Genomic DNA, 14,908 nt, shown 5'->3' with positions numbered 1-14,908 from the left:
TATTTGGTAACTAATTTTTAGTGTGCACTTGACATTTTTTATTTATTTTACAAAACATAACACTCCATAATAAACATGTCTATGCCCTTCCTTATTAAATACTTTTTGTAATAGTTTATCAAAAGATTTCTATGTATTTTTGCTTCCACTTAGTAGAACAAATTAATTTTTCATATTAGAATAGAAAGGATATATCAAGGTCTATGGAGGAAAAACAATAAAAGGATATATGCTCACTTTCAAAAAGCCCCGAAATTAAATAAACAAATTTAATATCCTTTCCGTACTTTAAAAAATAAGATATTGCTAAAAAAATAAAGCTTTATAATAAGTGAAATTTTAATATTAATAAATTTTTATTGATAATTTTATAATATAAGTTTAAAAAAAAGATTTACTTAATAAATTTCATAAGATAAGAATCTAAAAATAGATAGTTACAATAGGATTCATTATGTGTAGATCGTATCTTAAATCAATCATATTACTATAAACTCTCAAACTCCACAAAAAAGTTAACTTCTTTACGGATTCGTTGGTACAAAACACTTCTGGACCAAAGAATCCCTCATATGGGTTACAAAACCACATAAACAAGTTAATAGGATCGTCAAACTCATAAGCACAAAAATACCATGATGAACAACTAACAGATTCCCTAGACAAAACCACCCTAGAAACACACCTGTACTCTCAATTTGTTATAGACACAAGTTGAGTTAAGCAAGCAAAAGCAATCACTTCAAACATTTATAAAAAAAAAAAATCCAGCAACCATTATGTCTTTTCACCCTTAAACGAGATCAGACATTCTTCTTCTATGACGGCACAATGTAACTCTCAAGTTTGGATCTGTTGATGTAATCATCTTGCCCTGAGGATTAATGATTTTTTGTTCTGATTCAATGCACTTGGGCTTTTCTGCAAGGACTGTATTTGTTTTAGCATATTGAGACTTTGCATTTGAACTTCGTAGAATTGCTTTGATGCGGAGATCTGAATGGCTTAATGATTGGGAACAAGGAAACTGGATTGAGTTTCTAGTGACTGCCGATCTTAAAATCTTTGATCTAGCACTGATTTCTCGTTCGGAAACACTTTGCCTTTGGCGACTAGCAATCGTTGGATTCATGAATCGAGGCACTGAACTAGAGAAGTTTCTTTGAATAGTCTTCTTAGATGCTTTGGGAGTTTCAATAACCTCTTTGACATCATCTTTGGACGTAGTAAAGGTTTCCATGCTGTCATTTTCCGGAAGACTATATGTAGTTGAGAAGAGCTTTCTACTCTCAGTTAACCTGAACTCAACCTTCTGTATTTGATCCCCTAAATTTTGACGTTGTTCTATGGCTTCCCTAATGTCTTCCTCGAGCTCCATAATGTTCTTCTCCTTCTGCTTCTTCAATTCCTACAGTACATGCACACAGTTAGCAAATTTTCAAACGGATTTGACTTTGGAACATCCTTCAGTACAACTGTCAGCAGGTATACCATTGGTACTTCTTTGCAAGACTCTACTGCTCTTGCCCTCTTTGCAAAGTTCAAGGAACAAATTGTCTCACAAATATCTTCTTCAGATGGGCTTATATGCACAAGCATCAAGACCTTTGAGCCATCACCTGAAGTATTTGGTTATGAAGTGTAAGTGTATTAATTTTCTTCTATAGACATGTAAAAGATAGGGTCGAAACACAAATCAAGACTGCGTATGAATATGCACGTTTCAAACAGATGTTGACAGTATAAGAAAGAAATTGAAAATCAGATGTAGTTAGATATTTAAATGTGTAAGCAAATATTTCAATCTTTATGAGTTCGTAGTTGATACAAGAAAAATTATCAATATGCCTTGCATAAAAGTTTGTAGTGGATACAAGCAATTTAGGGAAGAAAGCAGTATGAGTCATACCAAGGGAATCTTTTAATATTTGAGTCAGCTTGCTATTTCTGCAGACAAAGTAGTAGCATAAAAATTATTAGCTACATGATACTTTGATTGCATATAAAGAAACAACAATTGGAGTGTCAGAAAAGAACAACTTTTGCAGTCAAAGGGACTCATCTCAGTAGCAGGTAGCTCTTTCAGGCAAATATCACATGTAAGCAGCAAAAGTGACATAGTTAAACATGAAAAAATCATCACCAGCAGAATACTTGCCTGTAAGGCACATGGCACCTCTTCCTCTTCAAAGCTGCAATGACATCAGCTAAAGCAGAAAGGGAAAGATTAATGGCTCGGCCCTCGTCCATTGTTAGCCCTTTGGCTCCGGTTTTAAGCAGCCGTTCACTGCCTCCAAGATCAACCATCCACAGTCTACTTACTTCCCTTCTAGCTTCCAAACCATCCCCATGGCGAAAAATGTTTATCCTTGTCAAGCTAGATATATATGAAGCTAAACAGATAACGTAACTATCAAGCTGAGAAACCGAATTGGAAATAGCTTGGAGTATCTATGAAAACCTATAACCCACCAGTGTGACCTGCTTGACGCTTCATTGACGTTTGTCCATGATGTGGATCTGAACCTTTTTCCCTTGTTGTACCACCATCTGGCTTTAGCATAATCTGAAATCGGCACTTCAGAGAGACCCTCAACTTCAATAAACCCCTTTGGATCTGTTTGGATGTTGAGATTGCTGTAAAAAGGGCCAAGTGAGTCAAAGTTCTTTTGTCATGAGACAATTACCAAACCCAGCCTTATTGAATTCAACCTCACTTTGAGCTTAAAACTAAAAAATGTTACCATTTTGTCATAGGTTCATATGCTTTATTACACAGTCTTGGAGCCAGCAGATCCCTGAGATTGCCCATGTAAACTTCCAACATGCTCATTGAAAAGGTAAAAGAAGATGAATTATCCACAGATGATTGACGAAAGAGCTCTTCAAGAGCTCGCGGAATAATTCCAGGCTGCTCATTTGAACCATCCTAAAAGAAAATTATTACAGGCCACCAACATCCATTAACGATGCTGCCATACCCAATGGTTTTGAACGTTAGACATACATATATAATATGGTAACAAAATTTTAACTAACCATTGTGAATGTTTTTCCTGTGCCTGTTTGACCATAAGCAAAAACACACACATTGTGGCCATCCATTGCCGATCTCAGAATTGGCTCAACCTCAACAAAAACACTTTCTGCAAAGGGTTCAATTTCGAAACATACCATAGCCTAACTTCAGTAAAACTTGGAAGCATAATGAATAACCAAATTTGGCAAAATGCACTGACATTTAATACTAGCCTTGACTTGCTTCTTGACAGAAGACCTTATCAAACTCAAAATCTTTCTTCCTCCCTCCAAACTTCATCCGAATTCTCTCCGATCCAGCCGAAACTGGTTCAGAACCTCTTCTCTTCTCTGCCAGCAGAAATGGTCTAATCCTACAAAATACTCTAATGCTCCCTGCATAGAAAAATCAACTTCTTCAACATTAATGTCTAAAAAAATGTTCTAATATACTATTATTTACTCAATCTACTATTATTAGCGTGCTACCTTTAATGTCTAATATCCTTCTCAAAGCCCCTCTCCGCTTTTCATCCCACGTTCTCTGCTTAATCCTCAGCTGCTTAATTTCACCTAAACATCCAATCCAACTCGAATAAAATAAAATTAGTTTCTATAACAAAAATTTAATAAAAAGGAAAACGATTCAACTTTATTCAATTACTTTCTAAATTGGAGATCAAATTCTGAAGCACGTCCTTTTCTTGCTCAGGCACCACAACGACGTCATTGTAAACCGGCGGCGAAACGGGGAACTCAGCGACGGAATCCGGACTCAAATTAGCAGCGGTCTCTGGACGCATCAGAATCTGTTCCTCCACCATTTCTAAAAGGAGATCTGTTCTCTCTCTCTCTCTCTCTCTCTCTCTTTGGCGGTATTAGAAATTTAGAATGTTATTGCAACCACAATTAATGGCTGAAAAGAGTGTGTTAAAAAAGATGGAGGGAACTTAATTAGCACAATTATTAATTATTATTATGCCAAATAGAACCTTCTAGATCTTAACGAATTGAAAATCCTTATCCCCTGGACCTAGAGTGATGTAAAGAGAACCCCAACAACAACATGCGTTATGATGAAGCTATGATAATGCAGGAAAAACATTTTCCATGATTCACGTAATGCATAGAGACGAAAATACAATTAAATAGAATTTAGTTAAAAAATTTTATAAAAATAAATAAAATTTTTCTTTTTAATATATATTTAAAAATTTTCACTACTTACTAGGAAAGCGTGTATGTCAGGAATCCCGAAGGGAAGACTGAAGATAATTTTGGATAATGTTTTCTTTTTTCTTTTCAAGGGCTTTGAAATCTTAGGAAGGTGGGAAAGAAAATAGAGAGGAGAGGAGGTTGGAGAAGTTAGTTTCAATGATTGAACACTCTCAACGACCCTGATTAGGAGTGCGGAAAGAAAAAGATAAAAGTCATGTACTTGGACAACAATAATTATATAGTAGGAGCTGGTAGTAGTACTACGTGTTTGTTTGACCTCATTATCTTGATAAATAAAAAGAATTGTTTTAATGAAGAAAGATTTTTTTTAATGTATTTGATAAATTTTTAATAGTAAAAATAAAAATTTTAAAAAAATAAAAAATATCTTAAAAAAATATTTTTTATATAATAAATAAATAAATAAGTATTTTTATATTGTTATATCTAAATATAATTGATAGATAAAAAGATTTTTTTGCATGAGATACTCAAACATAAAATTACTTTTATTTTTTTATAAGATTTTTTAAAAAAAATTACTCGAAAAAATATCTTTTTTTAGAAAGCTCACCCAAACAAGTTCTATAGTTATCTTGTATAGCTGATCTTTTTAGTAATGTAATTTCTGATTGTGTTATTTATTGATTTGAAAAAGCTGGATGTTTTAATTTTTATGGACGTTAATTATTTTAGTTAGGCTACACATCTAAATAATTTTTTATTCATGTCCAATCAAGCAGGTGCAATACCAAAAAACCCAATCTCATTAATGAAATGTGTATTACACACGTGGAAACCTCTCAAATGTTACCAATTTACTTCACACTTGAATATAAAAAAAAACGTTCATTCTTCCAACTTAAAATTGTTATTGCAGAATTTCAAATCTCTTTCAAAACTCATTCGTATTCTATTCTATTGGAGAATCGGGTGGAGCGTTTGATACGAAGAACAAAAAACACACCAAAATAAGAACAATGATTCTGCAAGATATTGAGAAAAAACTATTTTTATTATGTTCATTTAATTTCTTGCAAATCTCGCATTTCTTCTAGTTCGATTTAAGGTTTAGTGGATTGAGTTCGTTCATTTAGTAGATCGAGTTTTTCTAATTCTATTTTTTTCCGTAACTAGGGCATACGAATGAAACGATGTTGTTAGTTTATTGGTTCTGATAAATAATTCAGTTCATCTCTTAGTTTAATTGAGTATATTTGCATGTAGAAATAAAATAAAAATGTGTTTTTCTTGTTGATTGAATGTTTGTCACGTTTTGTTCAAATCTGAATAGAATTTGGTTCATTTGGAAATTGGACTAGGTTCACTTGATTCTACTATTAAGTGTTCACCAAATCTGTTATTTCTTAGTTTAATTAAGTTCATTTACAAGCAGAAATGATTTGAAGTGCGCTTTTTTTACTGATTGAATGTTGATCACCTTTTGTTCAAATTTGAATCGAATTCGGTTCATTTGAAAATTGAGTTAGATTCACTTGATTCTACTGTTAAATGTTCAACAAATCTGAACCAAATTCGGTTTATTTATGAGTTGAGTGAAGTTCAGCTGTTAAGTATTAACCAAATAGTTTTGTCCTTACAGCAAAAATAAAAAAGATGACGGTCATAAAAAATGAGAAGCCGCACTATAACGTAAGCATATACACATTAAATAAACTATATTTTGTATTATAAATATATCATAACATACTATTTAAAATTTTTATAAAAAAAATCACGATTTGAGATGCCAAACAAAATCAATAGTTAGAGTGTTTAACGAAATGAGTGAAGAAAAGAAAAATATTGTAGAAGAAATGGGATTCGATGCATTGGTACATTTCCAGAAAATGAACATCTCTCACAAGCTCTTGAAGGAATTGATTCGTTACTGTGATGCCTATCATGGATGCTTGGACACTCTCTATGGCAAAATATACATAACCCCTGCAAAGATAAGAGATGCGATGGGTATAAATTTCGGCGGTATTATACTTTTCATCTTTTACATTTGTTTTTTTTTCTTTTTGATCTTTTTATTATTCTTTAATTTATTTCGGTTTATTCCTTGCTTTATTTTAGGTTCATTTGAATATAGAAAATGAAACTGAGTCTTTTTGACTGATTTGTTTATATTAAAATATTGTAGGAGATTGTTTTCCTGAAAAATTGCATACAGCAAACTGACTGAGGAACAGAAGAAGATAATTGACAACTTCAAAAGTGCTATTTTGCCATTTTTGACAAAAACTGTCATTGATATGAGTGTTGAAGGGGAGGAGAACCGGCTGAAATTCAAGAGGACTTTTGTCGTCTTTGTCCAAAAATATTTCTTGCTGCCGACAATAATAAGCACGGTCTCTCCAATCCATAAGTCGCATGCCCTTCATGTGGACACCATCCGACGATGGGAATGGGCATCTCATGTGCTGAGCTTCCTGAGAAAGGGGATCAAAGTCCAGAGAGAAGGAAAGAAACTTTCCATTGATGGCTGTGTCTTCGTTTTAATGTTAATATATTTCCATGAATCGAAGTTCCCTCGACCAAAAACAGATGACGCTCCTGGGCCACCATGTGTGGCCTATTATTGGACAAGGAAAAAGCTTGTCAACCAGATTGCTTTGGAAACAACTGATGAAATGGTAAATAAAAAAGATTTCCCCTTGAAATTTCGGTTTAGATGCTTTTAAAACTAATGTGCTAACTAAATAAGTTTATATTTTAGGGACTTGTGAACAGAGCAGAATTGAGGGGAGGAGACATAGAAGAAGAGAAGGTGAAAAAGAAAATAGTTTTCTTGAAGGGAAAAAAGAAGGAAAAAGAGAAGAAAGGAAAAAAGAAAATTGTCATTTTGGATTCGTCTTCGAAAGAATACAGTTTTTCTGAATCTGAGTATACTTCTCACCATCGCTTATTGAAAACTATGTATTTATTTAAAGTTTTATATTGTTATTTTAAAAAAAATTTGTATGTGTTACATAGAAGAAGAAGAAGAAATTGAGAAAACACCGCCAAAGAAAAGAAAACAACCACAAAGGGTAGCGAACCAACAAACCAAAATAAGGAAGATTGTTCTGACAGAATTGGAAGCAAAATTGAATCTGAAGATGAGTAAGTTTTGGAAATAATAATTTTTGGTTTATTGCTACGTTTATTTGAGGTTCATTTAGTTTAGTTTAGTTTTGCTTGTATTTACTGAAAATTATTCATGTGTGCTTGTTAAGTTAATTACAACTCTAATATTTGTTTCCGGTATACATTTGATGTGTTTTACTGATGATTGATTCCATTTGACTGCTTGTTCAAATTTGAAATAAATTCGATTCATTTATTTTTTAACTATAGTTCATTCTGGTTTTAAGTGAAAACTTATTAGATAAAGTTTCAGAAGTGAACAAGTAGAGGGGACGACTGCTAAAAGAAGAAAACAAATGTTGGAGCTAAAAAAAGAAAAAATAATAAAGAGAAAAAATGATAGAGCTGAAAAAACAAATGTTGCTCCAGATGATTGTGACTCGATAGATGCGCGATATGATTTATCGTAGACGTAAGATTGAGTTTCTTATATAAAGTTATTTTTCTTTCTTTGCTAACTTGTTCTAAAACTTCATATAATTTCTTTGGATTTACCGAATAATAATTATGTATTTTGCTTAGACTGCCGACTGTAAATTTGGGCAGTTAACCTGTGTTACAAACACAGACGAGCTTGGCACCGTCTATAAATACACCAAGTAATACCAAGTATTTCTCTTAAATTTTATTTACATCTTGTACTTTTAATTAGAATATCTTGGTTGATGATTTTAGTTTTGTATATTTTTTCTTAGAAAAAAGATTCTTGAAATTCCCGGTTGATGGTGTTTTTGCGGAAAAACGAATTTCCAAACACATAGATCTAACCGGCAAGTATACCGGGTCGCATCAAGTAGTAATAACTTACATAGAGTGAGGTCGATCCCACAGGAATTGATGGATCAAGCAACTTTAGTTGGTGATTAGTTTAGTCAAGCTAACATTGAATGAATTGTGTGAAGTTGAGCAACAGAATGTAAATTTGCAGTGAATTGAAGGTGCAGAAGAATTAAATTGCAGAAACTTAAAGTGCAAGAAATGTAAATTGACAGAATCTTAAATGACAAGAAATATAAATTGCATCAAATGTAAAGGGGGCTAGGGTGCTGGAAATTAAAGAGAGCAGTAAAGCAAAGCATAGAACAATTGTAGGGATATTAAATTGCTTAAAAGTAAATTGGAAGCAATAGGAACAGAAAGGTAGAAATGCAGATGAAATAAAAGCAGCAGATGTAAACAGCAAGGCAAAATTTCTTGAAAAAGCAACACAGAATGTAACTTAGCTCGATTGTGAAATTTAAAGAGACAAGATCTCAGGGAATCAATGAGACTAGAAAATAAGTCTAGATCTCAATTCCTTCCTTGATCAAAGTAGAAAGCAGATTGAAGAAGAAAGAAAGATAAAAGCAGTAAGAGAGTTTTGATTCAAATCCTTAATTTCTTGAATTATGCAGAAGAACAAAGCAGAGATGTTGCAGATGGAGAATGAAAACAGAATTCCTTTCAATCTCAATCCAAAATTCAAATAGAAAGGAAAATTAAAAGAGAGAGCTCTCTACTACTACTCCTAATGCTTCCTAGTGGAGCTAGCCTCCTTTTAGTGAGATGGAATTGTTGCCTTTATATAGGCTTTACAAAGTAAAAATAAAAATGAAATTAAAATAAAAATCCTAATCTAATTGATCCATATGCCTTTGAGTGATGATGTGGGCTTTGCTTGCTTTGGATTTGAAGATCTATATGGTCTTGGTTCAATTGGTGAGGAATTGAATTTAATTGGATTTTTGGTTGAATTTTGGCCCATGGATGACACTCTAGGGGGCTGCTCTGCACTTGTGGAGAGCATAGCAGTGAGGCTTTGTATGGGGATCCAATTTGCGTGCCAAGGCTTGTGAGGCACAGAAGATTGCCCTGCCCTTGTGGAGAACGGGGCAGTGGTGCTTCCAAGGGGAGGTCCCAAGTTCAAACCCTTGTAAAAGCATTTGGGGAAACAATTTTCCTTGAATTTTTATGAAGAGAGCACGACATTGCTCTCACCAAGAGAGCAGAGAAGAATAATGAGTGCTACTTCCTTGGCTTCCCTTGGTCTCCCTCTTCGAGCCTTGGTGGTTGCACTTTGGTTTATTTTTGCTTATTTTTATTCATCAAAGATGCCTTTCACTCGTGCCTCAATTTCACACCAAATATGGATTGCTATGTATCGTTGGAAAGCTCTGAATGTCAGCTTTCCAACACAACTAAAAGCACATCAATCGGACATCTGTAGCTCAAGTTATAGCCCTTTGAAGGAGGCATGGTCATGCTGTGAGCGCCCAAATTTTAACTTAGCAAAAATTTGCTTCCAACCTCACTTTGTTTCATCAAGATATTGCCTTGCTCTTGGCAAGAGCAGAGCAATGTGCGTGCTGGTTGCTTCCTTCTTTGATTTGGTCATGGGCCACTGATAAAAGAACTTCTTGACGGTTTAGAATTTATCCAATGGAGTCTCATTGTGAAGTATAGTTTCCAAACCAATCAATAATTCTTTCATGCAAAAATTTTGGTTGTCACAAATAACAAACCCCAAATATGAATTAACCGAAGTATTAAGACTCCGGGTCGTCTCACGAAGAGTTGCAATGAAGTGGTAAATTATTGGCTATGGGGATCAAGGGGGGTTTGATTTGATATTGGGCAAGGAAATGTAAAAGCAAGAAAGTAAATGATACAAAAAGTAAATTAAACAAGCAATTAAAGGAAGCAATTAAAGAAAGAGAGACATTCATGGCAATGAATTGAGATCATAGGCTTTCTATCCTAGTCATGCATGATTAATTCATCTTATTTAGTCAACTCCAATAAATAGGGAGAAAGTCAAACAAGATTAATCAATCATGTTACAAATATAAACAAGAATTTATCTCATTACGTCAACTCCAACAATTAGGGAGAAAGTCTAACGAGACTAGCTAATCTCAATCCAAAAGTCCTAATCGACTTACTAATTAAACTAGCAAAAGATTAGCGTCAATGGAAATAATCTTCCATAAGTCCTAATCAACTCATTAATTAAATTAGCAAAAGATTAGCATCAATGGAAACAATACTAGCTAACAACTCTAGATCACCAACATAAGTTGGATTTTCATGACTCAAGATTACCCAATCACTCTTTCCAAGCCAAGAATGCTCAAAATCTACTCTAACATCCTTCCAAGCATTTTATCAAACACTTGGAAGGCATAAAAGGAAAGCATAGTAAAAGTGCAAGGAAAGTAAATCTACACTACTCAATTGCAAGGAAAGTAAGATCTCAACTCAAATCAACAATAAAAAGAACATCAAACATAAAATTGCATTAAAGAAAATTAGATCCAACAAGGTTCATGAACATAAAAGCAACAAAATAAAAGAAATGAACAAGTAAAACCTAGAAGAGTAGAGATGTAACAACAAGAAATTAAATCAAAACAAGAATTAAAAGTTGGATTTAAGAAAATTAAACCTAAACTACCCAAATTCTAGAGAGAAGATAGATCTTCTCTCTCTAGAATTCTACCCTAAAACATGATGGAAACTCAACTATGACTAAGTGTGTTCATTCCCCCTTCAATCCTTGGGTTCAATAGCATCAGAAATGGGTTGGATTGGGCCCAAAATGAGCTGCAAAATCGCTGGGGGCGATTTCATTAAAGTGGGCCATGGACAGCATCGGCGCGCACGCGCAAAGTACGCGTGCGCGCCCCTGAACGAAAAGCAACATATAGCAAAATTTATATCATTTTGAAGTCCCGGATGTTAGCTTTCCAACGCAACTGGAACCGCCTCATTTGGACCTCTGTAGCTCAAGTTATGGTCATTTGAGTACGAAGAGGTCGGGCTTGACAGCTTTACGGTTCCTTCATTTCTTCATGAGTTCTCCCACTTTGCATGCTTTTCTCCTCACTTCTTCCATCCAATACTTGCCTTATGAACATGAAATCACTCAACAAACACATCAAGGCATCAAATGGAATTAAAGTGAATTAAAATCACCAATTTTAGGGCCTAAAAAAAACATGTTTTCACATTTAAGCACAAATCAAGGGAGAATTGCAAAACCATGCTATTTCATTGAATAAATGTGAGAAAATGTGATAAAATCCCCCAAAATAAGCACAAGATAAACCACAAAATTGGGGTTTATCAGCCACGCTTTTAAAAGCATGGCCTAAGGCTCCAAAGTGTGCTCCAACTTCAAAGTGTGCCCCAAAGCTCTTTTTTTCTCCTTTTTAGCTTATTTTGTGCTTCTTTGCTTCTTTTTCTTCTTATTTCCTACAAGATTTATAAATTTAAAAGATCAAGGAAATATTCTAAATAAGCACAAAAAAATGCAATATTTAAGCACAAATCATCAATTTCTTGTATGAAAAAGCATTGAAAAATAGGTATATGATGACTTGTCATCACAACACCAAACTTAAACCTTGCTTGTCCCCAAGCAAGAAAAGAATCATGCAATAAAGATTGACAATCCAAGGTAAGAAGAATAGCAACTCAATGTTCATGGTTAGCTAGTTTTCTAAGTATGCTACAATCACAAAAGGGATGTAAATGATTGATGCTTCTATCTAGCTCAATTTATGAAATCTTTCTCTTATATTTCTTCCTTGAAACAAGCTTTTGTTTTTCTTATTAGCTTCTCCTTTTGGGTGCTTTGCCCCATGAGTTGATAATAAAGCTACGACTTCTAAATGCTTTGTTTTCAAGTATTACCACTTGATACATAAGCACCACAAGCATTTAATTAGAGGACTTCATTAAACTCATCATTTTTTTTCTTTTCTTGACTCTTTAATCATTGATGCTCAGAACCTTGAGCTTTGAGGGAGTGCTTTTGCACTTGAGCCTAGCCTTGACTTCTAAGTGTTTTGTTTTCAAGCATTTGGCTTGATACATAAACACCACAAGCACTTAACAAATAAATTGCCATTGGTACTCAGAGCCTTCAGCTTTCTCATTCTTTCCCTTTTTCTTTTCTTGCTTTAATTGTATTTGCTTCTTCAAGGTTTTCATGATTTCAAAAGATTTCACAAAATGTCCTAGATAAAAACTTCAATTAAATAAAATCCAATGCAATTGAGCAACAATTAATCATACTAGCTTTCCAATACTTGTATGCACATGCTAAAATCTTCTTTAATTCCTTGTTTGTTTATGATCATGATGCTTTATTGCTTTTGAACTCACAAAACTCAAGTTGGTAGTCATAATGCCACAGTAACATGTTACAGATCAAGATTCAAGCTATGCTTTATTCATACACACATGTAAATAGAAAAGATGAAGACAATCATGCAATTTAAGTGCTGGAAACAAATGAGAAGAAAAGGAACTCTACAACCTTGTAGTTCATCTTCATCATTGTTGTCCTTTTTCCTCTATTCTTCCTCTTTCCCTTGCCAAACTCAGAATGCTTGCTCATCCTCAAGCAACAATTAGAACAATGGCTATGGGGCTAAGATAGATCATGAATGTCTTATACAATGAAATGTTAGTAGCATATGTGTTTTAAGCAAGCAAAATGAAAGATAACAATCAAGGCACCAGAGACAGAGACATTTTGATTGCAAACATAAGAAAGTGAGCATGATACATTGCATAAAAATATAAATGGCACACCAAACTTAGTGTGACACTTTCACTTGGACTTGATGCAAGTATCTAGTAAACACTGGAACCAAACTTAGAATGCAACCATATGTCAATTTATTTGAACTAAAACTAAACAAAAGAAACTGTTATTTGTTAAATACAATCACCAAATGAAGAGTCTATCATGAATAAGGATGTCTTGGTGATGTATTAACAAAAACAGTTAATAAAAGAAAGCATAAAAAAAACAAGTAAATAAATGAAACAAAGAGAAAACAAAAATTATCCAACTAAGAAGAAAAATAACACTGTAAAAGGCAATATGATTATGCAGACAAGTGATGTTGCTGGATTCATTGCATAGAAAATTAAGTGGCACACCAAACTTAGAATCTTAGTGTGACACTTCTATGTAGAATTGATGCAATCATCCAAAAGGGATTGAAAATAATTTGTTGCAAGGCAACACCAAACTTAGAATGTGATCATATGCCAATTTATTGAAATTTAAACAAAGCAAGGAGAAGAAATGTACCTATTGTCTACCTGTTCTTCACTTTCTTCCTCTTCTTCCAATTTATTAAGAGAAATGACCTTAAGGGGGGAGAAGTTTCAGCTATTGTCCCCTTTCTTGGTTTTCTCTCAGCAAGCTTCCTTTTAAATTTGGCTTGATTGAGCTTGCTTGCTGGTTCAGGGACAGGGTTGGTGCTTTTGTTAGTTGCCTTCACTTCTTGGATGTCAAGACATGGTTGCTGTGTGATTTTTGGAGTAATTTCTTCATTAAGAGCCTTTTGAATTGGTGGTTCCATGAGCCCTTCCTCTTTGCACTTCTCTGCTTCACTTGAGTGTGACTCCTCTTGAGTGTCTTTCTCACTTTCTTGCTCTTCCACTTCCTCCCTTGCACTCAACATTTGACTTAATAGCTTTTTCATTGAGGAGGTTTGTTGATCTTCCCAACATTTCTTCATCTCCTCTTCATATTTCTCAATCACAGATTCAAGTGTTAAGGGTCTTTGGTTCAGGGAGGTTTGTGGAGGTTGTGAGTTTTCATGTTCCTTTATCTCAAGTGGCTTCTGTGGATATGCAGCTTCAGGTTCAATTGCCTCCTTCTCCTCATCCTCCATTGAAATTTCAATTGATATAGGAACTTCTTCTTCCTCTTCTTCACTCACAGATTGTTCCTCATCCTTAACACTTGGTGATCCTGAATGAATCCTCCTTTGCTCTACATGCCCTTCTGTCTTCTTGAGGAGGAATTCTTGTTCTGTACAGCGTTGTTTTTGTTCTTCCATAAATTGTTCTTGTCTTTCCAATAATTCTCTGGACTTTTGAAGGGGATCCTCAGCTACTATCTCAAAAGATGAAGGTTGAAAGTAATTTTGTGGTTGGTGAGATGAGTTGTATGGATCTTGAAGGGAATTTTGTGTTAAGGCATAATCAAATGATGAACACTCTTCCAAGTATGCTCTGGCAGCACAATCAAGTGATAATGTCCTTAAATAATTAGAATGTGAATCATTGCATTTCCCTTCCCAGCCATCATTTGTGTACGTGCCATAATAGTATGAGTCACTTTGTGGCTCTGGAAAATATTTCATTTCACTTGATTGTTCATACTCCTTTAATTCTTGGTGATACTCCCAACCACCATTAGAATAATGACTTGAATCATTTTGTGGTGGTGAGAAATATCCCATATGATTATCTTGTTCATCTTGTGGCTTTGAAGTGCATCTCCATGGATTGGAGTGCTTAGAATCTGTAAATTCTTGGTGATATTCCCAACCACCATTAGAGATTTGTAATGGTGGGTGATATCCCAGAAAATTTGTTTGATCACAAGATGAGTTGAACTCTATTTGAATTTTGTAAAACACAACACCAATGAAAATTGAAATTACTCATATCAGAAATGAGTTTTGCTTAGTGAGGAAAAAACACAAACACCTTGGTTTCAACTTAGAACAGAGAACAAAAAAAAAAG

The 14,908-nt window shown here is 34.2% G+C and overlaps 1 protein-coding gene across 3 annotated transcripts; it reads right to left on the bottom strand.

Annotated features, from left to right (window-relative positions):
- Window positions 1-466: 466 nt before the first annotated feature.
- Window positions 467-4,426, bottom strand: LOC130941294 (kinesin-like protein KIN-14U). 3 transcript variants are annotated; one of them, XM_057869741.1, is made up of 11 exons: window positions 4,247-4,426; window positions 3,683-3,934; window positions 3,508-3,591; window positions 3,253-3,414; window positions 3,040-3,146; window positions 2,745-2,929; window positions 2,473-2,637; window positions 2,159-2,377; window positions 1,910-1,947; window positions 1,492-1,619; window positions 467-1,408 (listed from the first exon to the last, which is right to left on the bottom strand). In XM_057869741.1, exons 2-11 carry the CDS (start codon window positions 3,840-3,842, stop codon window positions 794-796), a joined length of 1,863 nt encoding a protein of 620 aa, XP_057725724.1. In that variant the 5' UTR covers window positions 3,843-3,934; window positions 4,247-4,426; the 3' UTR covers window positions 467-793. The 3 variants fall into 3 exon arrangements, with proteins under 3 accessions (XP_057725724.1, XP_057725723.1, XP_057725725.1); XM_057869740.1 differs by lacking the exon at window positions 4,247-4,426 and having other exon boundaries at window positions 3,683-4,219; XM_057869742.1 differs by lacking the exons at window positions 3,508-3,591; window positions 3,683-3,934; window positions 4,247-4,426 and having other exon boundaries at window positions 3,240-3,414.
- Between the last annotated feature and the right edge of the window lie 10,482 nt (window positions 4,427-14,908).

Source organism: Arachis stenosperma, chromosome 7 (assembly GCF_014773155.1).
Source record: "Arachis stenosperma cultivar V10309 chromosome 7, arast.V10309.gnm1.PFL2, whole genome shotgun sequence".
NCBI classification, from domain to species: Eukaryota; Viridiplantae; Streptophyta; class Magnoliopsida; order Fabales; family Fabaceae; genus Arachis; species Arachis stenosperma.
Note: the sequence above shows the minus strand (reverse complement) of the source record. Positions and strands in the feature narration are given on the sequence as shown.

What these genes read in the sequence shown, in the direction of transcription:
- LOC130941294 (XM_057869741.1), bottom strand. Translation starts at nt 3,842, where the DNA reads ATGGTGGAGGAACAGATTCTGATGCGTCCAGAGACCGCTGCTAATTTG. An exon ending in TTTGATCTCCAATTTAGAAA is followed by an intron (nt 3,592 to 3,682) that starts GTAATTGAATAA and finishes TTGGATGTTTAG; the next exon opens with GTGAAATTAAGCAGCTGAGG. An exon ending in CTTGCAAAGAAGTACCAATG is followed by an intron (nt 1,409 to 1,491) that starts GTATACCTGCTG and finishes CATGTACTGTAG; the next exon opens with GAATTGAAGAAGCAGAAGGA.